Source organism: Gastrolobium bilobum, unplaced genomic scaffold (assembly GCF_033153095.1).
Source record: "Gastrolobium bilobum isolate Gb01-03AN ecotype WA unplaced genomic scaffold, APGP_CSIRO_Gbil_v1 utg10370, whole genome shotgun sequence".
NCBI classification, from domain to species: Eukaryota; Viridiplantae; Streptophyta; class Magnoliopsida; order Fabales; family Fabaceae; genus Gastrolobium; species Gastrolobium bilobum.
Genome location: NW_026895774.1, coordinates 148,488 through 173,852, shown reverse-complemented (window position 1 = coordinate 173,852; position 25,365 = coordinate 148,488). Strand labels below are relative to the sequence as shown.

At 33.4% G+C, this 25,365-nt stretch overlaps 4 protein-coding genes across 4 annotated transcripts; all 4 read left to right on the top strand.

Annotated features, from left to right (window-relative positions):
* The first annotated feature begins 1,934 nt into the window (after positions 1-1,934).
* On the top strand, positions 1,935-4,574 carry LOC133295778 (peroxidase RIP1-like). The gene is made up of 3 exons (XM_061494631.1): positions 1,935-2,144; positions 3,121-3,315; positions 4,011-4,574. Exons 1-3 carry the CDS (start codon positions 1,935-1,937, stop codon positions 4,572-4,574), a joined length of 969 nt encoding a protein of 322 aa, XP_061350615.1.
* A 4,070-nt stretch (positions 4,575-8,644) lies between these two features.
* LOC133295776 (LEAF RUST 10 DISEASE-RESISTANCE LOCUS RECEPTOR-LIKE PROTEIN KINASE-like 1.2) lies at positions 8,645-9,415 on the top strand. The gene has a single exon (XM_061494629.1). It carries the CDS (start codon positions 8,645-8,647, stop codon positions 9,413-9,415), a length of 771 nt encoding a protein of 256 aa, XP_061350613.1.
* Positions 9,416-12,175: 2,760 nt separating this feature from the next.
* LOC133295768 (LEAF RUST 10 DISEASE-RESISTANCE LOCUS RECEPTOR-LIKE PROTEIN KINASE-like 1.2) lies at positions 12,176-24,058 on the top strand. Its single transcript, XM_061494621.1, has 4 exons — positions 12,176-12,692; positions 22,437-22,469; positions 22,582-22,839; positions 22,935-24,058. The coding sequence occupies exons 1-4, from the start codon at positions 12,296-12,298 to the stop codon at positions 23,858-23,860; spliced, it is 1,614 nt and encodes a 537-aa protein (XP_061350605.1). The 5' UTR covers positions 12,176-12,295; the 3' UTR covers positions 23,861-24,058.
* Positions 20,851-22,099, top strand: LOC133295769 (LEAF RUST 10 DISEASE-RESISTANCE LOCUS RECEPTOR-LIKE PROTEIN KINASE-like 1.2). Its single transcript, XM_061494622.1, has one exon. The coding sequence runs from the start codon at positions 20,854-20,856 to the stop codon at positions 21,742-21,744; it is 891 nt and encodes a 296-aa protein (XP_061350606.1). The 5' UTR covers positions 20,851-20,853; the 3' UTR covers positions 21,745-22,099.
* Positions 24,059-25,365: the final 1,307 nt, after the last annotated feature.

The following is a 25,365-nucleotide window of genomic DNA, read 5'->3' as shown; positions in this document are numbered from 1 at the left end:
CATCCCAAATTTTTTTCTAAAACCAATAGGACTTTCAAAGTTGAAAATAAACCATTGAACTCTGTTCGAGAATATTTTAGTATTACAGATCTATCGAAAATTCGGTGCATCTTTCACTTATTTTGTGACACGTGTTTTATTTTATATTAAATCATTCTCTTTTTTAATTTTAAAATAAATTATTTATTATAGATTTGACAAAAATAAAATATGTGTCACAATATGAATGAAAGAGATACCAAATTTACGGTGACCAAAGTACAAACCACGTCTTCAGTCATCATCCACCAAAATTTCATATAATTTTCAGCTTCACATTTGACTTCTTCTCACTTGAGAAGACTTGGGCAAGAAAAGGTGGAGCTAGAGATGGTTACCGAAGGCGATTGTTTCCTTGAAATTTGAAATATTTAAAAAATTTAAAATGGTGTTTGATTTTTTTATTTATTTTTTAACCAGCTGATTTTCGCTAACCTTAAAATTTGACATGTTTAAAAATATTTGAGATTATTTTCTTTGAATTAGCTGCTTGCCCTTTTTTTAGCCCTCTTTATAAATTTTCTAGGTTGGCTATTGACACCAAGTCTTAGGGGGCGTTTGGTACGCGGCATTTGGCCGGATTCCCGGGAAACTGAATTTTTCTAAATTTTAAATTTTCGAATATTATCGTAAACTGAATGTAAAAATCATATTTTTAAAAATTGAGATTCCCGGACAAATAAAAATTTCTCCTGTACCAAACGCCCTCTTAGAGTCTTTATAAGCAGTCATGTTAGTATGGAAGGTTTTACTACGAGTTATTAATATCATGTTCGAGTTAAAAATATTCGTCTTTGTATCAAATGTGTGTTGATCCAAATACGATTCATCAATTCGAATTATCATCCCTATTAAAAATGTATAATAAATATTAAATATATGTAGTTATATAATTTAAAATAACTTTTAATTTTTATCATTCATATAAAGGTTAAATACTAAGATTTATTTTTCTAACTTTCATAGTAATCATGCCCTCACTTAATATTTCTGTTATTATATAATATAAACTTTAGGTTATTTAAATATAAACCCGTAATTATATGGTAGTACGTAGTACTAGTGTACTACACAAAAGGAAATCAAAAGATATGATTTGCTCTTAATTATTTTAATATTGCGGAATTGATCGAGGTTTTTCGTGCCAATGTTTTCAACTTTACTTGGTTTAATTTGTCGATATGTATTTATTATATTCATAAACAATAGATAATGTGATAAACTGTTAGCATCTAGGCAACTAGGCTCACAGCATGCATGTATCTATATTGAATTTACTCAAAACATAAGAAAAGTTGGTATTGTCTTTTGTCTTTCCGACTCGTAGTTGAATATGAATGATCCACTGCACAAACAGCAGTTCTCTCATACCTATACTTTTTTTTTATATATTGAACACAATCATATATATATATATATATATCTTTGGGTGAGATGTATTTCAAAACTTGTGTATATATATTTTTCTATTTTTCAATACCCGAAAAAGATTAGTCAAGTCTTGAGTAGAAGCTTCATACAAATTTATTCTGTTCGTTTCTTTCTTTCTTTGTGTTATTATTATTATTACTATTTTTAAAAATCTTATTTTTGGCTTAATATGTGACTTTTCCATTTCTCGCTGGCATGCATTATCTAATGATAATCAATATCGCATGCACTGTATAGAGATGTGTGGGGTCAACATTTGAACATTTCTCCTACGTGGTTTGGATCAACGGTATTGAGCGAAATCAAGTTGGAACACGATGATATAAAATATTATGTTGATAACTCAAGCAAGTAAGCTAATTGGAAGTACTTAATTGCTCCTTTTTCTCTATATAAATCCTCCCCTACCTACATGTAACTCACACATCAATACCCTATCTAAGATCGAGCCTCATACAAACGAAATGGCTTTCCATCTCCAATGTTTATTTTTGTTTGTTATGACCACATTTCTCACAAATCCTTCTCATGCACAACTCACACCTGATTTTTACAACGAAGTTTGCCATCAGGCATTGCCAATCATTAAATCAGTTGTTAAGAATGCAATATCCCGTGAACGACGCATGGGAGCATCTTTACTTCGTTTACATTTCCACGACTGTTTTGTCAATGTAAGTATCAATTCCATGATATATATATAGGGAAAAGTAAATATTATATTGTAGGAGAATTCAAATCTCATGTCATAGATACATTAAATGTGGGACCCATCTATTTAAAAAAAACAAAAAACAAAAAAAATGAGTGGCACACCTTTTTATGGTGTGTATAGGAAGGGTTTGTCTTCTCATGCAACATGAGAAAAACAAACCTCATATATATATATTTATTATTCTTATGTTACATAAGAAAAAATTTATCTCCTACACACACAAATTCAAGATGGGTCCTACTTTACTTTTTCTCTCTCTTATCTTAAAAGTGGACCCACTTATACAAATGAATCAGTAGGAGATAATTATTATCTCCTGCTACGTGAGAAAACTATTACCCATATATATATATATATATATATATATATATATATATATATATATATATATATATATATATATATATATAGGATCCTTTGACACCTCATCTGAGAGCCGTTAGATAAAAAAGATCAACAACTCTGATTTGTAAGCATGTGACACCATTAATCTTTTTTGATCTAACGGCTCTCAGATGAGGTGTCAAATTTGAAATTTGACATTGGTGTCGAAGGATCCTACCTATATATATATATATATATATATATATATATATATATATATATATATATATATATATATATATATATATATATATATATATATATATATATATATATATATATATATATATATATATATATGGTCTAGAGTCATCAATTACATATTGTTCACTATCATGTTGCCTAATTTATTTTGGTTTCTTTTACATCCAAATTAAAGTTGCCAATTTGACTATGCATGCCAAGTTGATTTCGTTACAGTAAAGTATCATTAGTCTTCAATATGTAAACAAGATTTTTTTTTTTTTTTGAAGTTTAATACGTTGCAACCATGTCACTTCTATTATATATTATTATGCACTGAAATGTCTATGCATGGCTGTAAACTATAGGGCTGTGATGGATCAGTTCTGCTGGATGACACCCCAAACTTCATTGGCGAGAAGACTGCATTCCCAAATATGGGTTCAATTAGAGGTTTGGAGGTGATTGATGAAATTAAAGCAGCAGTTGACAAAGCTTGCAAACGCCCTGTGGTATCATGTGCAGATATCTTAGCTATAGCCGCTCGTGATTCTGTGTCCATAGTGAGTGTCCTACAAATCTTTAATTATCTCACTTCTGGTTAAATGTTAATCATTTAAATGTTAAATCTCAATTTTTTGTTTTTTAAATATTATCAATCGGTTCATTGATTATTCAATTAGTCTGGTTCGAGCCGAATATGATCACATAATGACAAAGTCTTCCCTATCAAATCTCAATTTCAATGCAATTAACTTTCCTTAAAACTTAAGTTGTAAGGTGAAGGTGCAACAATTAATAATCTTAATACTCTTGCATTCCTTAATTATGCAAGAACCCTTTGGGCTTTGAAATATTGATAATAAATAGACTTATTTTTTATTTTGTGATGAAATTTCATTTTTTTATTAAAAATTGGAGGTAGCAAGAATGAAAACCTATACCACTCGATCACAAATACCATGTCACGGGAAATATCTATGGTACTACTGTTGTACCATTTACTCAATGCATCTATCCAATAAAAATTAAGGAATGACTATCATGCTTGTATGAAAAGAAGAAAAAAATATTTTTTTTATCTAAGTGTCACTTGTTGAATAGCAGATGTACATACTACATATGTACAGAAGATGATCTCCATGTCACACAACTAATTCTCTTAAAAGTTTTAAGTTAAACGCGAATAAATAATTTTATTATATCTCTTTAACACAAACATTCGGAATACTAACGGAGTATGGTGTTTTGTTAACAGTTGGGAGGTTCACGCTATTGGTTCAATGTGTTACTAGGCAGAAGAGATGCAAGAACTGCTAGCAAAGATGCTGCAAACTCCAATCTTCCTGCTCCTTTTTTAACCTTCTCCCAGCTTCTTTCTAATTTTCAATCACATGGTCTTGACCTCAAAGATCTCGTAGCTCTCTCTGGTGCCCACACCATTGGATTTGCTCACTGCTCAACCTTTCAGAGCAGGATCTATAATGACACCAACATAGCCCCAAAGTTTGCATCTGCTTTGCAGGGTATGTGTCCTAAAAGTGGTGGAGATAACAATTTGGTGGCATTGGATCATGCCACTCCTACAAGATTTGACACTTCATACTATAAGGCTTTGCTGAGTAAAAGGGGTCTCCTCCATTCTGATCAAGAGCTCTTCAAAGGAGATGGTAGTGAAAGTGATGCATTGGTGCAGCTATATAGCAAGAACCCATTTGCTTTTGCCAGAGATTTTAAAGCTTCCATGATCAAGATGGGTAACATGAAGCCTCTTACTGGGAACTTTGGTGAGATAAGAATGAATTGCAGAAAAGTCAACTAAACTACATGGCAAAAAGTGTTCTAAGTTGATTTCCATAATTTTGTGTTTCTACTTCAGAAAAACTGTTTTAACTTTTGAGTTTATTTGATTATGTTTAAATAAAACTGCTTTATTAGATAACGTTTGTTTTGATTCTGTGTCAAGAGCAATATTATATCATATTATTTGTGACATTTGTATAAAATAAACACCTAGAGTGATTTGTATCTCGGAGAAGTAACATCCGTGGGACTTTGAAACCTCGTTAGCTCAATGAATTAGCCAAATGTTAAACCAAACAATTAAGCTATCAAATGCTTAATTGTCTTAAACCTAAATTTTTTTACAAACATAGTCTATACCCCTTTTTAATGAGAAAAGATATAAGGTAGAAAATAAGGGTTCATGTTTCACTCAAATCTTACTATTGAAGTTGTCATTAACATAGACTTCATTTTATTCTCGACTTGAATGAAAGTGTATCCCGTAAAAGATATATGTGGTTTATAAAAAAAAATAGGCTCCATCTTATTCCCACTCTTCATAGTTATAATAGCCAATCATTTCAAAAAATTAAATAGTACATTGGCTTGATTTATAAGGAAGGAATATATGAAAAAAGGGCTAAAATATGAATGGAAAACAACTTATCAAATTCGACATTAATTAATACTCAAGACATAATAGTTGTAATCTATCTCCAGTTTTATAAATTTTTAGGGTTACACAAGGGATTCAAGGAAAACGAGGTAAACTTAATTGTCCCCCAAGTACACAGGAATTGTAGGGAAGGTGAATAATTTCTAACAAGTTGGATTGGAGAGATAAGTCAGACAAGAAGACGCGTTTTAATTAACCAATCATATAATTAATTGACGCATTATATTTTAGCTCGCAATTTTTTGTTTTTAGCCAAGTACTTCCTCTCTTTTTTTGTTTTTCGGCAGAGTGGTCAAGTACTTCCTTCATCTATTAAAATAGTTAAAAAGATCTAATTAATTCAAAAAATTCTTTTGATCTTGGTGAAATCGAAAAATTTCTTTAAAAAATAGTACACCCAAATTACTTGCCAATGACTTTATTAGTTGAGTTAACCAGCTCTTAAGTATTTTTTTGTGGTTGCAAACTAGCTCTTAAGTTAACTACTTATTAGTTATTGTATATACTTTTTTGCATTATGTAACGCACGGCCGCTTCAAGAATCAACGACTATCCTCACATACTAATACGAGTCTTTTCAGTGTACTTTTTCCTCACTCGCACACTTCCCGAGAAAACTTCCCAGGAGGTCACCCATCCCAGAATTGCTCCAAGTCAAGCACGCTTAACTATGGAGTTCTTCTGTTCCGGGCTACCGAAAAGAAGATGCATCTTGTTAGTATAAGTAGTACCAATTAATTCTTATAAGCTATCACAAACTGTGCAGTCTCACACCTGCACAGTCTTTGGAATCCCTCTCTTTCGGGTGTCGATTCGATTCATTCATGCATGTAACCCCACACTGGAAGCCTGTCAGGAGCCGCTCATTGTCCATGCCATTTCGCACCGGCGATCACTCCCCGCCCTCATCAGCGCTCGGGATGTTACATGCCCACCAGCTTCCGCCTGGTTCGTCCTTGAACCACACCGTACTGGAAGAGAGGCCCTGCTCTGATACCACTTGTAACGCCTGACCGCTTCAAGAATCAACGATTATCCCCACATACTAACACGAGACTTTTCAGTGTGCTTTTTGCTCACTCTCACACTTCCCGAGAAAACTTCCCAAGAGGTCACCCATCTCAAAATTACTCCAAGTCAAGCACGCTTAACTATAGAGTTCTTCCGTTCCGGGCTACCGAAAAGAAGATGCATCTTGTTAGTATAGGTAGTACCAATTAATTCTTATAAGTGATCCCAAACTGTGTAGTCTCACACCTGCACAGTCTTTGGAATCCCTCTCTTTCGGGTGTCGATTCGATAACCCCACACTGGAAGCCTGTCAGGAGCCGCTCCTTGTCCATGCCCTTTCGCACCAGCGATCACTCCCCACCCTCATTAGCGCTCGGGATGTTACATGCCCACCAGCTTCCGCCTGGTTCGTCCTCGAACCACACCGTACTGGAAGAGAGGCCCTGCTTTGATACCACTTGTAACGCCCAGCCGCTTCAAGAATCAACGACTATCGCCACATACTAACACGATAGTGTGCTTTTTTCTCACTCGCACACTTCCCGGGAAAACTTCCCAGGAGGTCACCCATCCCAGAATTGCTCCAAGTCAAGCACACTTAACTATGGAGTTCTTCCATTTCGGGCTACCGAAAAGATGTATCTTGTTAGTATAGGTAGTACCAATTAATTCTTATAAGCTATCCCAAACTGTGCAGTCTCACACCTGCACAGTCTTTAGAATCCCTCTCTTTCGGGTGTCGATTTGATTCATTCATGCATGTAACCCCATACTGGAAGCCTGTCAGGAGCCGCTCCTTTTCCATGCCCTTTCGCACCGGTGATCACTCCCCGCCCTCATCATCGCTCGGGATATTACACATTAAAACGGTATCAATTTTTTTCTCATAGATGTCACCTTATTCTTGTTATGATCTTCTTTTTTAATTTTTTTAATTTTACTCTTGTATTTTATATTTCTATATGCATAATTGATAAATATTATCTTATGATAGTTGATAAATAATTATCTCACCTAAAAAGATAAGCTGTTAGGTGAAGATTTTGCCTTTATCCAATAATAATAAGTTATACGACATGTTACCCAGCTAAACGTGGAACATCGACCAAAATATATTTTTTGGCAAATTTTATATACAAACGCCACGCAAACAATACTTATTACAAGATTGTTATGTGACGTAATTCTCTACGACTGGTAGCGAATGACGTTCGTCAATGATTTTGTGACACGTAGACCATTTTTGCAAAAAAAAAAGTTGACTAGATGAAGTTCGTTACTAGTGGTAGTGAATTTGGTACGCAATATGACTATGTATCACGAAATCATAGACGACGAAGTTCGCTACTTGTCATAGCAAATTACGTCATGTGATAGTCTGATAAAAAATATTTTGAGTGACATTTGAATAAATTTTTTTTCCAAAATATAACACTTTAGTCACTCTTCCGCTGAACGTTGAATAAATCTCTGGCGTTATTGTTGCACAAAAAATTCAGTACATTCCACCAATAGAAATATTACATGTCAGCTAAAGTTTTTTTTTCTCTGCCAAATTTTTTTTTCTCTTCTACGATGTATAATGCTCCTATTAATAAAATACACTGAATCTTGATACAACAATATTACCGGATATTTATTCCGAACGTCCTGACCTGTCCAGCGGTCCGGCCCATAGATTGGTTAATTCATTTAATACAATCGACCACAATTTGCAAAATTTTGATCATATTATATGTACTTGCTGTTCCTGCTTTTTCTGACAACTGACAGCTCATCAATACATCTACTTTCACTTTACTAAAAGTAGTGAACCGATGCAACGAGGGAGGTTAATAATATCCAAGGGAACGTGGCAGGCACACGCTTCTGAATTTTTTATTCATGAAAGATGATTTTCATTAATAACCACATCCCAAAGATTTTTCTAAAACCAATAGGACTTCAAAGTTAAAAATAACCCATTGATTGTACCAAGAAAAAAAACCCATTGGATTGAACTGTGTACAACCGCGTCTTCGGTCATCATTCCCCAAAATTTTATATAATTTTCAGCTTCACATTTGACTTCTTCTCGGTTCAAATTAAACTTGGGCACCAACTCCAATATAGTCTTTTGAATCACCTCACCATGCACATAGAAACTCCCTATAAGCCTTATTATATAAGAATTCCACGTAATGATGAAATAAAATGACTTTACAAAGTGCCAAAAGAATCATATAATACGTAACCTACGTGCGTGCCACTTAAGCAGATAGATTCTTTTCCCACTCAAACATGGACCCTCTTATTTTTTGTCTAATTAAATAATTATACCTAGAGTTTTTTCCTTTGACTGCATCATCACATAGGAAAAAATTTACAGCTATATATGCAACTATCATCTCAACTTGCTCAAGTACTAAGTACATTAAACCATGTCAAAACCCTTGCACTCTCTGTTAGCTCTGTCCATCATCCTCATGACATGTTATGCTGATAGCTTTAATACATCAACAATATGTAACCCTTCTGTTTGTGGTAACATCTCAATTCGTTACCCTTTTTGGAAACGGTCCAACACCACCGTCGCCGGAGAATTTTGCGGTTATCCGGATTTTGGCCTAGAATGCTCGGAAAACCAACCCATCATAACTCTACCAAGTGATACATACTTTGTTACAGATATAAACTATGACAATCATTCAATTACCCTTGTTGACATAGATGTAATGAACCAACCATGTCCACGGGCGAAAAACAATGTTACCATAGCAAATCTTCCATTATCTTTTAGCTCATTAGATTTGAATCTCAGTTTCTACTTCAATTGTAGTTCTTACCCTTCATATGTGGATCCTATAGGGTGTTTGGTAAATGATTATAACATGAAGTCCTATGTGTTTAAGGCTGGTGATGAAGCTGATGGCTATGATTGGAATAGGCTTTGTGAGGAACATGTTGTGGTGACAGTGAAGGATGATGAGATTGATAGTAATGGTATTGGTGGTTTGATATCTGGGTTTGGTGTTGCTATGAATAAAGGGTTTGTTCTTGATTGGATGAAAGCTGTGGATTGTGCAGAGTGTGAGCTGTATGGTGGATATTGTGGATATGATCAAACAATTAAGCAATCAAGGTGCATATGCAGAGATGGCAGTGTTTCTGCCAAAAGTTGCAAAAAAGGTACGCTCATTCTAGCTTGTTGAAAAGTGTTTAGATTTTCTATTTGTGCAATCTTTGCTCATCTTCAGAAGTATTAGTAAGCATGCAAATTTCAATTGATTTAATTTATTAGAACTTGCTTATTAATTAATGTTCAACACTTTATACTTGTCCATAGATTAACTTAATGGCTAGATTTGATGTTGTAGTTCATTTTGGATGCTTTATTTGATTGATATCTTTGGTTGCATTGGTGTAGTTTAGAGTATCCAAGTTTACTTCTTTAATATATTTTTGGTGGACCGCAGATTATGTCAGAATATAAAAATCGTCACATCAATTATGATATTGACTATATTATAAGTAGCAGGCTGTACTTGACCAAATAATGTTTAGGTATTTTTAAATCCAGAAATAGTTTTTTGTTATATATAATGTACTTTTTGAAATATATAAATATATATATTTTTAAATTATTAGATCCTACTTTTTTTAAAAGGAAAGATTTTTGTGGCAGACATTACTTTTCTGCCATTTGCAGAAAAGTAATACCCTTTTATATTATTGTATTTATTATTTTAATAGAATTTATATATATGTGTGTGCTGTGTGGGTGTGGGTATGGGTGGTTGGGGGTGGCTCAAAAGTCAAAACCCACAGCTTACGTTTGCCTAATTAAATTTATCAAAAAGTAATCATGAATTCTTTTAAATGAATAATTAATTGCATAACCGAAAAAAAATTGTTTCAAAATTATTGATGAATAGTTATTGGTTAATTTTTTTTTATGGTAGATACCAACCAAAATTTTAATAAGTCCGACTAATTCACTTTTAGATTTGAACCTTTTCACTCTTTTCAAGAATTAGGATTCTCAATAATCGAATTTATTATCTTTGGGTTGGTTAATTTGATCAATCAATTGAAAGATTACTTCTTTTAAAGTCGAATATTTTATCATTAATATTTAATTTGTTTTTCAATTTCATATCCACAACTATTTGGGTTTAGGACTTGATTGTGTACTGGGTCCTGAATGGAGAATTAACTGGGGACTTAGTTGGGTATATGGGTCAGGAATTGAAATGGGTCTTGGGCTTAGGACATGAGAAACATGACCACTGGGTTGCCCGTCTAGCATAAGTATGGGCCGTTCGGATAGTTATGGACCCAAAAGAAAAACTTACTAGCCAAAATAAGAACACAGAATACTTCATAGTTTTTGGTTGTATTAATCAGAGAATAACCCGACAAAAAAATAAGGACAGTCGTGTGTATGGAGAAGGCTTTGTGGGAGAGATTTACTTACTTAATGTGATCTCCCGCTTCGAAAGGATTAGTCTTCGGTTGTCGGCTGGAGGATACCTTGAGAAACCAAAAAACCAAAAATAAATAAATAAGGACAGCCATATTTGTTGGATGAGTGAATGAATTATTTATTCTACATATTTTGTTTGTTTAGCTGACACAGTAATAGAAGTGGAGCTGACAGAAACAAAAACAATGCTATATTTCAAATCCCCTTAGCCCAACTTTGCACCAGCATTTTTGAGTTGCTTTTTATATAAAATCTTTTTGTTTAGAATAAATGCATATATCGACCGAGTACCTAACATTGCAAGAGAAATACTAGTAGGAGACTTATTCCTTTATTTTAAGGATAACAGTAGTAAAAAAATGATTTTTTTTAATGAAAAGGGAAAACAAAATAAAAAATAAAAACGGGTAGGTAGAGAGTTTTGGTACCTTAATTAATGTATTATCAGTTTGCGTCTTGAGCAATCAGTTTTGAACAACGGTTCTCCAGTAAAGCACAACCATTGTTTTTGAAATGGTCAATCCATACTTGCCTGCTTGTAGTATTCAGTTCCAATTTGATTATATATATTTTGTATTTTGTCCATTTTCTCATGTTTCTTTTATCATTCTCCTTAATTAAATTTGCATTCATATCATTAAATAGAACTTGAAAAAATACTAGTCACAAAATAACTTATGGGACAAGAAGTCAAAGACACCACAACCTATGAATAAGTTTTACCTTGTAATAAATTTCAACCGTTAAATGAACGAAAATCAACTGTTAAAATTTGGTGTAAGAATTATTATTATTACACTTATTCAAATTGATCATATCCATATCCATATATATATATATATATATATATATATATATACTATTCATAATATATATAATATAATAGTTTGTAAACATTTTTTTTTTTTTTTTTATAAATATAACCTAATACACATATAGATAATAGCAAAACCAAAACATTATTGGACTCATAGTACTCCTTTTTTATGTCCTTCAACATCGTCAACACCATTTATATAAAGCTACCAAACAAGTTGAACGTCATTAAGCTTGACTGTGATATAAATTGTACTTTACTTAATTTTTCACCTACCCAACACAATTCATCTGCTAGTTAGGCCCTCTTAGATTTCTATCATCAAAGCCTTTTTCATCAATCCCACCCATGCCTCCTTCTTTTTTCTTCATCAAGACCTTTTTCCTCCTCTCACTCTTCTTCCCAACATATTTGGCTATTGATGCCAAAGGGTACACAGATTGTGCACCTTTTACCTGTGGGAATTTCAATAACATTAGTTACCCTTTCTGGAATAACAACCAACCAGATTATTGTGGGCATCCAATGTTCAAGCTTGATTGCCAACAAGACAACGTGACTATTGAAATAATGTCTCAGAATTTCCTAGTCCTTTACATGAATCAAACGTCTCAAATTTTGAAGATTGCAAGGTTAGATTTATGGGGTGCTGACCATTGTCCGAAACAGTATATCAATGTCAGCTTGGACTTTTCTTTCTTCAACTACACTTCCAATGATCATAACTATACTTTGTTATATGACTGCAATCCTTTTCCTTTTACACCTCCTGCGAATTTCGACCCTACTATGGAATTTACCTGCCCCAAAGATGGTGATCCTGGTTTTGGATACTTAGTGTTAAGTACAGATTTGGTTTATATGAATGATCTGGGGTGCAAGAATAACATCACAGTTCCTGTGGCTATCCAGAGTTCCATTAAAGATGTACAAAGTGTTTTAGATGAAGGTTTTGAAGTTGGGTGGAATGTAGTGGATGGAGACAAATGTGATAGTTGCATACAATCTGGTGGGAGATGTGGATACAATGCATCTATAAATGCATTTATGTGCTTCTGTCTTAATCAGCAATCTTATGGTGGGATTTGTGGGAAAAACTCAGCAAGGTCACCATTAGCAGCACCAAACCGGGCACTGTTACCACCACATCCACCAAAAATTCTAGAGAAGTCTAATCCTGCTACGAGTATGTATTCTTCCTTCTCCTGAATTTGATTAGGTTCTCCTACTGAATAATTTTATAGCTGTTTTTTTGGATGCATTCGATTTCCTAGACATGGAATTGTTTGGTTTGTGTTTTCAAAGGTGCTCTTTTGTTAGAATGATTCCCTTTGATATTTTTCACCATTTTGTGCAGAATAGTAATAATGAACATAAACTTTTCAAAGGGTGTGTGCTACTTTGGTGATTAGATGTTAAAATTTAGGATTTTATGGAAAGATGACAGCAATAGTTACCAATCATGAAGTTTCTGTCAGAACAGAATCTTATCCCTTTCATCAATAGTGTTAGAGATATAAAACCAATCATGAAGCTTCACTTGACAACTTACTCTCTTAGAAGACTTGGTCTTTGACAAATAGAATAGAACAACTTGCTTGCTAATTGCAAGCAAATTACAATAGAACAAGCACAGATACTATTGGGACCTTCATAACCCACTTTTGGATTGGTTCTGAAAACTTCAAAGTTGTTATCTGCCCCTGAAATGTATTTCGGTATAATGAATTTGTTTAACCCTCAGTTAACTCTTTCAACTTCTTACTTCCTGTTCTGTTGAGGCCTCACCCATTTCTACTGGAATTTAACATAGAGATGATTATCAATTTATCATAATACGTTTGAATCTAGCAATCTAATATATGAGAGAGGTCAGATTGTTATTGTCACTAGTGTATGCTAATCTTAAGTGGATTGATATAATAATTATGTTTCAGAAAATAACTCAAAAATAAGTAAATTTTATATGCCAGATAGTTACTGTCTGCTCTATTGAATTCGGCTGATACAAATTAGTAACTAGTTTATGTTAATTAATTCATTTCTAAACAATTATTATTTAGTAAGTTGTTGTTGATGCAGTACTAGGCATTTAAAAATTGCAATACGGAATATGTCATTGCTACATAAGCTATATTGGTTTAGTCATGCCAGGGTTTTGGGATGAAGACAGATACATCTGTTTGGATAAACAAAAATATAATAATAACATATGTAATTATAATGCTCATCGTGTCAGAGATTAAGATGGCTAGGTTAGGTTGCCACTATGGAGAGGGAAACAAATAGGGCAGGCCAGGAATAAGAAACAATTTTTATTTTTTATTTTTTAAATTAAGCTTATTTGGAATGTGCCATCCACCTAATGTTTTGATTCCTGAGTGGCTCTTCTTTCGCTTGTACAGCCAGAACATTTTTGTAGCTTAGTTGGAATGAGTATTCCACCTAATATTTAGCTTAATTTACATGTACCCCATCCTTGGTCAACACCTCCCTCCTTTTTCTCAGTCTCTACCAACTTTTCTCCCTCACAAAATAAATTTTGTGTCCTGCTCAAATCTTACCTATCATTTTCCTAGTAGTAAAATAGGGAAGTATCCATTTACAAATTTTTACAAATTACACTATCTTCTCCCAGGAGAACATAGTGTCACAGATGAACTCCTCAATCCTGAAAGCTGAGATAGATATATCAGTAGCATTAACTCAATGTGTCCATACACAACAATGGGATGATCATAACCACATAATCTTACTCCTCACGTCAGTAGTTACCATCTGTTTCTTCATCTTAACCACCTTTCCACAATCCCACTCTCAACATGACACCAGATACTCAGTGTGTTGAAGGCCATACTAAGTAAGGACAAGTGTCCAACCCAGTACTGTGTGGAGCGACCAATTCAAGCCTCATTGCATGTGTAATCAAAATACTTCAATTCAAATCGGTTACAAAGTTTCAGAGTGCTGGAGATATTAACATATCCAGTTATATATACCATGAGAATGGTGATGTTGGGAATTTACTCGGTTAGTCCATTAAGATTTCCCCTGTTTTGGGCTCCCCTAACTGATGATAAGAGACCTTGTTTTTTTTTTTTTTTTGGTTATACGAATTTGTAGATGCGATTATATTGTCACTTTGGCAAGTGCTCTAGTCATAGAAGTAATAGTGAAAAAGAGTGGGGTTGTTGTTCCTATGAGTATTGATGTATCAAGAACTAACTTATTTATGTGACCAAAGTTGGATCGATCTTTAAGGTTTCTTGGAAATATTTTAAATTAATTAAAACAAAATTTTAAAACTAAAAATTAACAACTCCAAAATCAAGAACTACGATCAGATACCTTCAAACCTTCTTGCTATATAGCTCCCAGTTTACCACCCTTTAGCCAAGTCCTTAGCTATCATAATACGTTTGATTTTGACAGACTAATCTATGATAGTGGTCAGAACATTATTAATATTCGTATGCTAATTTAACTTCAGAAATAATAATCAAAAAATTGAGTAAACTTTTTTTTTTTTTTTTGATAACAAAATTGAGTAAACTTTATAAGCCAGATAGGTTACGTTCTATTCTATTAGATACAGACTGTACAAATTAGCAACTAGTTTATTTAAATAAATTCATTTCCAAAACATTGTTAAGTAACAAATTGATGTTGATGTCGATGTCCTAACTATGGTCATATATAATATAAATTGAAATATGAATAAGTCATTGATGAATAAGTTGTGTTACTTTTGTAATGAAGTACACATGTCAGCAGTTTACTTACTAGTCAGCAACTGATACATTTACATAGATAAACAAAATTAGATTATCCCATATGTTTCTAGTGCTCGTCTTGGTAGAGGTCAAGATGTTAGGTGTCAACTTTAAAATATTTTATATTTGGAAGCATGGACAGCTAAATAAATAGTGCTGGTGCAGGCCAGGATCAAGAAAGTGAGAATTCAGAAATGGGTTTGTTTGATTGTTTTTTCTTTTTTAAACTGTTTTGTAGAATAGTTATAAAAATATGTGTTTTATGTGTTTTTTTTTTAAAGTCAAAATACAAAATAAAAACAAGGCAGACATATTTTTTAAATTTGATTCAAAAAATAAAAAAATAGCAACAATTTTTAAATTTTTTTTTATAAAACCGACTTTATCAAATAGGTTTTTTTTTGTATTTTTTTAAAACCAAAAAAATATTTTTAGGAACAATATTCAAACAAGGCTTATGTCCTAATTTCTTGAAGACGAAGAAAATAAATAAAATAAAAAATTCTTGAAAGCAAATCCGCTGCATTTAACGTTAGTTAACGCTATAAAAGCAGTACTAAGCACCTTTTTTTTATTAAAAAGGTAAAATGTTAGTTGTCCATATAGAATTCTTTATCTAACTTAAATTGAAATTTTGTTAACTTATTGTCTTAACTTTTGCTTGCTATTTTAACAATAAAAATATTTCATTTTAATATACCGAAGGTATGTAAGAAATTTTGAAAATATTTTTCATATTGCCGTAGTACTGAAGATTTAATATATATTTTCATTAAATTTGAAAAAAAGTAATATAATTGACTTTTTTTTTTGGTATCCTAATATAATTGACTTTTACTATTTTATGGTTTTACCCACTATTTTATGGTCATTCTCATTTGAGTCATACATTTTTATTTTTTAATAAAGAGTACATACTAGTACCAAAGATATGTACAGAAATTTTATAAGTGTAATTAATTTTTCTCTATTTAAAATCTATACTTATAACTATGTTGCATCAATCACTCAAAATAACAATTTGTTTAAAAAAGAAAATCTTAAAATAGACCCTTCATTATTCTCTTAAAAGAATTAAGATGATACTATTTGAGTTACAGTAAGATAGATAAATAAGGACAAAAAGAATATAGAATTAACGAATTACATGTAAAGAAAGATTTTAAGTTTTCTTTTTTCCATAGGTATTAACTAAGGTTTGAACTCAATTAATTAAAGCAGAAAGTACCCATAGCTAATGAGTACTCTAAAGTAAACTCTTTGGATAAGAAAAAAGCAATATGATACTATACAAATTTATATATAGACAATCATAAGAAATTGATTATATATCATTATGATATTATTTTAAAAAAATTGACCCACAAAGGAAAAACAAAAGAGTAAAGTTAGGAAACTCAGTGGTACTTTCGTCTTTTTAAAAATTTCAAGTCAATTTCTCTGGTCAATCGATGTGATACAGTGACATAGGAAACTCATAGGTAGTTTCACGGGTGACTCTTGCTTTGATTATATGGTCGTGGGAATCGTGTGGCCATCATTTTGAACATTACCTCTACCTCGTCCTAGTCCTCGTTCTCCTCGAGAAAGAGAAAAACACTTTTAAAAGCTATGATATATATAATTTGTGTGGCATTAAGTAAGTAACTGTAAGGGCCTTGTCGATAAAGAATGGATGATAATATTGATATACGCTTAGTCCTTGCAACCATAGCCACCGTGTTTTTGTTCATCTTAACCAATTTGCCACAGTCCCATTCTGAAGAAGAGACCAAATACACCAACTGTAGCAAGCTGCCATACAACTGTGGAGATGTGTCCAACATCTCCTACCCTTTCTGGGGAGAGAACAGACCCCAATATTGTGGCGGTGGCCACGAATTAGATTTCAAACTTGAGTGTCAGAATGATAATACCACCATTCTGAATGGCTTACAAAATTTCCAAGTTTTGCATATCGACACAACAGCTTACACCATTAGAATGAAGCAAAGGTTCAATGATGTTTGTTCTCCGACATTTGATGACATTTACTTGAACCTGAACCCAACCCTCTTCGCGTATATAGAAATTGTGGAAAACATCACCATTTTCTACAACTGTTCCTCTTCAGATTCCTATCATGAATATCCTGAATACAACTTCATGTGCAGAAATGGGAACGGTACCTATCGAGTGGGTGAGGAGGATGAGCTGTTGAATGAATTTCCAGAGCTTAAGTACTGCGAGCGACATATCCAAGTGCCGATTGAGGTTCCTCTTGAACTTGCTGGCAATAGATTTGATGCTCTGAAAAGAGCTTTGGATGCTGAGTTTGAGGTGAACTATACTATTCATGATCCACACGCTCAAGAATGCATAGTATGTTTGGATAGTAAAGGAGCATGTGGAGTCAATCTAACTTCTCATGAATTTACCTGTTATTGCCAAGATGGATCTGATGCTATTCATTGCTATGGTCGAGGTTCTAATAGTATGTTTTCTTTACCCCTCTTGTTCTTTATTACTTCATCTACCATTTTCCTCATACTGATTTTAAGACCGTCTTCAAATATTAGATTTTGAATGATACAATACAATTTTGCTAGAATAGTATCTTGCTAGATACCAATTCCCATTAGGAAATCTATAGAACTAGGACCCCTCTAATTAAACAAATCAGAGGCTTGACCACCTTGTCACTAATCAATTCCTTCTTGCCAAGTATGACAGAACAAATTACAGTTTGGAAGAACCCACACCCTCTATTGGGCTCTTGTTGAAATCTTCCCATGTTATGCATTTGATTATGTTTTCATCCATTTTTTTTTTTTTTTTGGTGGGGTGTTTTCATCCATTTTTGTTCCTAAGGGACTTTGATCAACTTACCAATTAACACTTTTTTATGCTGGAGTTCCTATTCCTATTTCTTGTTGAGGCTTTGTAGTTTCTTACACAGTAATCCTTTTCCCTACTTCTTTAGCAAGTACCATAATGCATTGCTATGGGTTTCGGTATTAGTTGTCGAAACTTTATTAACATAAATACTAGGACAGCTAAATAAATTCTTAGATATATAAAAAATCACTTCTCGTTAAATCCAATTAGCGAAACTTTAAAACATAAATCTTAGGTATATGCTGAGATAAAAATTTTATATTGTATTATTTTGTTACATGTGTGTTACTTCGTAAATATGAGTTAATAGTAATAAGTAATGAAAAAAATTAAAGATCATAATTAGAATGCAAATAATTAATAATAATATTCCATATTAGAAGGTGTTTTCAAACCCAAATTTACTTAATAATCTTTCGGAGGTTTAAGTGACGATTACGTTTGTTGACTGAGCTTTGAGGAAAAGCCAGAGTCGTTGACTGCATATTTTTCCAAGTCTTGCTGTGTCCTTCTCTAGTGGTCCCGTACAAGTATTGGGTTTTTCCTTCTTCACAGCTTCACTTAGATTAGATCCAACGTCTACCTTTGAATGTGTCAATGATATAATTAAAAGTTCCCTTAGAATATGCTCTCCAGTTATTCATGATTTGATTTTTCCGTTCTCATTTCTTCTTCTTCTACCTACTTTTATTATGGTTGAATCAAAATTAAATTAATAGTTTTTATTTAATATTATTTTTATAACAATTAATTTGATTTTAGAAATTATAATTATAATTTTTTTTTCTACAATTATGAACAAAGTTCTTTAGACAAAAATAATAATACATATGATCCATACTTTTTCCTTTTATTTTCTTCTTTTACTTTCATTTCACTAGCTTCTATACTTACAACCATTATTCAATCATCTCACTGTTAATAAAACAATTTAATATGGATTTAGTTGATTGAAACTTTGCACCTTTGTGGGGGCAAAGCAATCAATTGGTTGAAGCTTATCTCAGATAAGTGACAGTAATAAAATAGCGTTAAGATGTTTGTCATAGGTCAATTTTTTCACTGTGACTCAGGCAAGGGAAAGAAGAAAAGAAAAGCAGGCAAATCATTGAGGATATGAATCCTCTAATGTGAAAAATCACATGACTATGTCATGTGAGAAATCATAACCATACAAAGGTACATCAATAATAATAAAGGAGGAGAGAAAATATATATTAAAATAAGTAATTACAAAATCATAACCGTTGATTTACCTTTGTATGGTTGTGATCTTCTCACATGACCATGTCATGTTTTTTTTAGAGGATCCATTTCCAATTATTGATTTGGCAACAACTACATCTTAAGGGTAAATTGGTGATTTCAGTTGTCAACGGAGTTGTTGTATTGCATTTGTATGAAATTGCAGCAAGTCTTTATATATTCCTTCTTTCTGGTCCAACACGTCTTTCGCTGTCATAGACTTCATTTTCAGCTTTCTTCTACTTTAGAAAATTTTAAATTATTGATGTTGAAAAACATGCTTTGATTTCTCCACTCTCAATTACAAAATTCACACTAATTAAAATCATTCACTTATTCATTTTTTTGTCCCCTCACAAAAGATCATTCATTTTTATAATATTACTATTTACATAACTTTTAGTCATAAGTATGCAAACTTTATATCCATAGCTTTTAGTCACAAGTGTGTAAAATTTATATAGATGACTTTATCTAACTTTAATTAAGTGCAGCCAACAATATTCCATACTTGCAGTTGCATGCAGTTACAATTCTGTGCTTCCCATTGTTGCTTATTAAATTTATTCTGTAGGTATGGAAGTAATGGGGCCAATCAAAGGATAAAAATAAGAGTAAATACAGTTACAAATTTCTGTGCATAAAAAGGCTATTCGCCAAATTCAAAGTGGACTTTTTAATACTTTTGAGAGACTTTGGGTCTTTTTTGAATTTGTGAAGGACCACTTTCAACTAAATGAGTTCATTTTGAATTTCTCAGTAACCTTTTTATTTGCTAGGGCCAATTGTGAAATTTGCACAAAAAATGTATTTATTCTAAAAATAATTCTTGGCTATTAATTTGTATTTTAAAGTACAAAACACCTAACTTAGCAATTGATCACTAATTGATTTCATAATATATTACATTATGTGAAGTATCACTGTGATGTCACTATTACTGGGAATGACGTAGGGTATCTTAATTCTCAATAGTATTCAGTTATTTGTCTATACTTATTATATGACTACAAAAAATGGTGTCTGCACACTTCTATTGCAAGGTACTTCACCTACTTCCCATTGTGGAGGTTCAACTTTTGACAAGTTATTATCTACCCCCACCTATAAAACTACAAAAACACCCTTAACAAGTTCACAAAACTGCAAGTTTCTTCTTAGTTCAGGAAAACAAAGATTGTGAGTTGGCCTACTTTTCCAATCTTTGTAAATGAGCCAATCTCTGGTTATCTGTTGCTTGAACTTTTATTTTGTCTTCCTCTGTCTTTTCAAACACCAATCTTAATAAACTCCATTATTAAATAGTAGCATATTTTCTTGGATAAATTTCCACTATACATACCTACCAACCACCTTGAAATTTCCTCTGAAGGCTTTCCTCAGACTCCATCCAAATTCTCTTCTCTTTTCTTCTGTGCTACCTTTTTTTCTTTTTCAAGTCTCAAGCACTAAATGATCCTTCAGATCTTCTTCCATTACAATAAACCTCAACTATGCATTATTACCATTATCTTCTTCTTGTCTACCACTGCTCTATCTGTTAATCCAAAATTTGAGGCTTGTACACCTCAAAGCTGTGGAAATGGCCCAGCCATTAAGTATCCTTTCTGGATTCCTTATGAACAGGAACCATATTGTGGCTATCCTCAGTTTGAGATCACCTGCAAGGACAAAAATCCAATTCTTACAGCATCTAATTATGATTTTTTAGTAAAAGATATCTCTTACTCTAACTCTTCATTTACTGCAACCAACATTGCTGTCTTTGAGGACAAGTGTCCTGCTCCTATCTATAATTACAGCCTTGATCAAACTCCATTTTCCTATAGTTCTGAAAATTCCAATCTCTCTTTCTTCTACAACTGTACCACAGAACCAATAGATTACCCCACTTACGGTGTTGACTGTGCTAAAAATGCAACACATTATTCTTTTGCTGTTTTTCATAAGGAGGCACTGGAGCACAAAAACTCCTTTAATGAGTGTCAGTTTATGGTTAATGCACCATTGTACATGAATGCTGCTGTTAATTTCAGTAGCTTACTGCGAATGAATTACACTGAAATTTTGAAGATGGGGTTTCTTTTGAATTGGACTGCACCTGATTGCCAGTACTGTGAGAAAAGTGGTGGACGCTGTGGCTTTGATGGTTCTCAGTTCCTCTGCTTCTGCAAGGATAAGTCCTACCTAAAAAGTTGTGGTGGTGGTAAAACATTTGGAAAATATACTGATCGTACTTTATATAGTTTCTTAAGCAAGCATTCTTCTCTTTGTATGCAGTTTCTTTTCCCTTTATTCATTTTTTTTCTTTCTCTTTTGTGTACAATGCAGTTTCTTTGCTAATATGCCATTTCAGAATATGCTAACCAATTAACTATAACAGAACATTGGTTTTCCTTTTGACCTCTCAGACACATCTTAAAGTATATCTACAGATAAGATGACTATGGTTTCACTATTTCAAAATGTGTGTCATTAACATAATGTGCGGCCACACTTACAGCCATAAGAGCTCTTTGTGTTTTTATAGACACAGTAACAAAATCAATTGTGTAGTTGTTTGATGTCATCATCAACTGTGTGTTGAAAAGATTCAGCTACCTATAACTTTTTGTCCTTCTTTCAATGTGATTACGTCTTTGTCAGTTGTCAGGCACTGATTGCTTATCATCTAAATATGCAGAAAATTGGCTGAAATTGAGTATTCTTTATGTTTAGAATTTAAAGGAAACAACCTAAATGCTCTCCAGTCAGGAACTGGTGATATCATTACTTTGAAATGGAAAACGAATATTGATTGGTTAATTTTTGAATTGTCTGATGTTAGTGTAGTATACAGTTATTTGTATTTCCCATTTTGCCTTTCTACAGGTTCTTTTATTAGACCATAGACATTAGTGCTTACTTTCTTCATGAAGCATTTGGTGAATGTACATAAATATACATGTTTACGTTTGTTAGATTCAAGTAGAATATCCTCCTTGAATTGGCACAATGCTCTAACTCATCTTTCCTTTTGCTGCTAATTGTTGCAGAGAAATTGAATTCGAAGACGATAATCATTATAGGTAATTGATGCCATTTTCCTTGATATTTTATTTTTCATTATTTTTCTAGTATTTGTTTCATCAATAATAATATATGAATTGAAATTTTCTATGGCTCTTGACTTCTTCGTAGGTGTTTGTTCTGCTGTGTTCGTAACACTTGTAGCGTCCATTGCATTTTATTTCTATCGGCGCCAAAAGAAGAATAGTTATGCAAAGTCATATGTACAATCTCAGAGCTTCTCTTCTGAACCATCTTTAAAAGATCCTGAGAGGGGAAGTCAATACTTTGGAGCACACCTCTTTGCATACAGTGAACTTGAAGAGGCCACAAACCACTTTGATTCATCCAGAGAACTAGGAGAAGGGGGTTTTGGGACAGTGTATTTTGGTAAAAACAAGCATCCTTTTGTTGTATTTATTGGCATCTTTGTGCTTTCAATAATCTCTTACATTGATTTATGTCTTCTGATGTTTCTTGTCCAGGCAAACTGCGAGATGGACGTTGTGTTGCAGTGAAGAGGTTGTATGAGAACAATTGCAGGAGAGTGGAGCAATTCATAAATGAAGTTCAAATCCTAACTAGGTTAGTCCACCCAAATCTTGTATCACTATATGGATGCACTTCTCGACACAGCCGTGAACTTCTGCTTGTATATGAGTACATTCCTAATGGAACTGTTGCTGATAATCTTCATGGTGAACAAGCCAAACCTGGAACACTCTCTTGGCATACTAGAATGGATATTGCCGTAGAGACTGCTAGTGCATTGAACTATCTACATGTTTCTGGCATCATCCACAGAGATGTGAAAACCAATAATATTCTTCTTGACAATCACTTTCGTGTGAAAGTAGCAGATTTTGGACTTTCACGTCTTTTTCCAAACGATCTCAGTCATGTTTCAACAGCTCCACAAGGGACTCCAGGTTATGTGGATCCAGAGTATCATGAGTGCTACCAGCTTACTAACAAAAGTGATGTTTATAGCTTTGGAGTAGTGTTGATTGAGTTGATATCATCCTTGCCTGCTGTTGATATCACAAGGCATAGGCATGAAATCAATTTATCCAACATGGCCATTAACAAGATTCATAACCAGGCATTGCATGAGCTTGTGGATCCAACTCTTGGGTTTGAATCAGATTACAAGGTAAGGAAAATGATAAATGCTGTAGCTGAATTAGCATTTCAATGCTTGCAAAGTTCCAAAGATGTGAGGCCTTCTATGGAAGAAGTGTTTAATACTCTCAAGTATATACAAAGTGATGGAAAATATAAAAGCCAACCCGAGGTAATGGATATCTCAAGCTCAACAGAAAATGTTGTGTTGCTGAAGGATGACCCACCTCCACCATCACCAGATTCAAATGCTGTGAGCAAGTCTACAACACCAAATGCTAGTGGATAAAGGAACCTTCTTTTACGTTTCTACTTGTTAACCTTATCTAGGTTTACATACATAAGTAGAGACAGCATCAACTGGTAGAATATACCCAGTTAAAGTCTGAATTCTGTCATCTACTGATGCGAATAACCTTTTAAAATTGATATGTTTGTATAGATGATAAAGCTTCCTTAGTTATGAAATTTCATCTTTTAAATGATTATATAATTATATCATTATTAAAAAAAAAAAATTCTTTTAGTTGCAAGTTCAGATAAGATGACTTTTTCTATTTCTTTCTTCTTTTAATAACTTTTTATGTTAATATCAGATTTTGAATTATAAGCTCCAACCAAATTCTCTAATCTAAACAACCAGTGCTTCCTTAGTAGCTATTCTTTTTTCTTTTCTCTTTAATATTTATTGGTGAAAAGCATATTAGAAACATTAAACTTGCATATTGACGGAACAGTGACTATTGTGCCACTGTTCCCACATAAATATACCAAAATACCACGCGCGTGAACCTATTTTCCAAACTGTCATGCATGTAAGGTCGCTTGGAGCATTAGAGAATTATGCATGATGAGGTGTCAGCAAGCTGGTGATGTCAAAGTTCGCTTCTGACACAAGCGACCTCTGTTGCAATTAATGCCTCACCTGCCATGACACGTGGCTGACATGCAACAGAGGTCGCCCCCCATCTGGGCGACCTGTGTGCAACGGCTAGTGCCACGTGGCTGACATGCACCAAGGTCGCGTCCCACTTGGGCGAACTTGATGCAACGGTCACTTTTCTCACCCCTATATAAAACCCCCCTCTCCCCCGTCATCCCAGCGCCCCCTTCCCCTCCGTTTTCTCTCTCTCTCTTATTTTTCTTCTTTCACTCTCTTCCTCTTTTAATTTTCTTTCTCTCTCATTTGCCTTCTTTGTCTTTATTTATATTAATTGCAACATAGGTCGTTTGTGTCAGAAGCGAACTCTGACACTACCAGCTTGCTGACACCTCATCATGCATAGTTCGCTACTGCTCCAAGCGACCTTGCATGCGTGGCAGTTTGAGAAATAAGTTTACGCGCGTGGCATTTTGATATATTTGTGTGAGAACAGTGGCACAATAGTCATTGTTCCCATATTGACGTAAATATGTTACCAGACAGGTAGTACCTTCAATATAAACTTCAATAAAACATGGCTCTTTAATTTTGTTAAAACGTAGATCACGAAACCAAACGTTTAAGTAGTATTTGGTGTTACGGCTCTAGGGCATCAGCAGAAAAACAAAAAGTATTTTCGAAAATATTGTAACCACTTAGTTATGAACTTTCGCAACAACAAAAAAAAAGTAATTTCACAAAATTATTACTTCATACGACATTAATCAGAATGTAATGGTAACTAAGAATGGTAATGAGATTTCAAATGGATCAATGCAGCAACTCAACTCTCAGTCACAGTGACTAGAAAACCCACACTGGACAAATCTATTGATTGAAGTGATAGATGGAATAAGACAAATAAGAGTCAA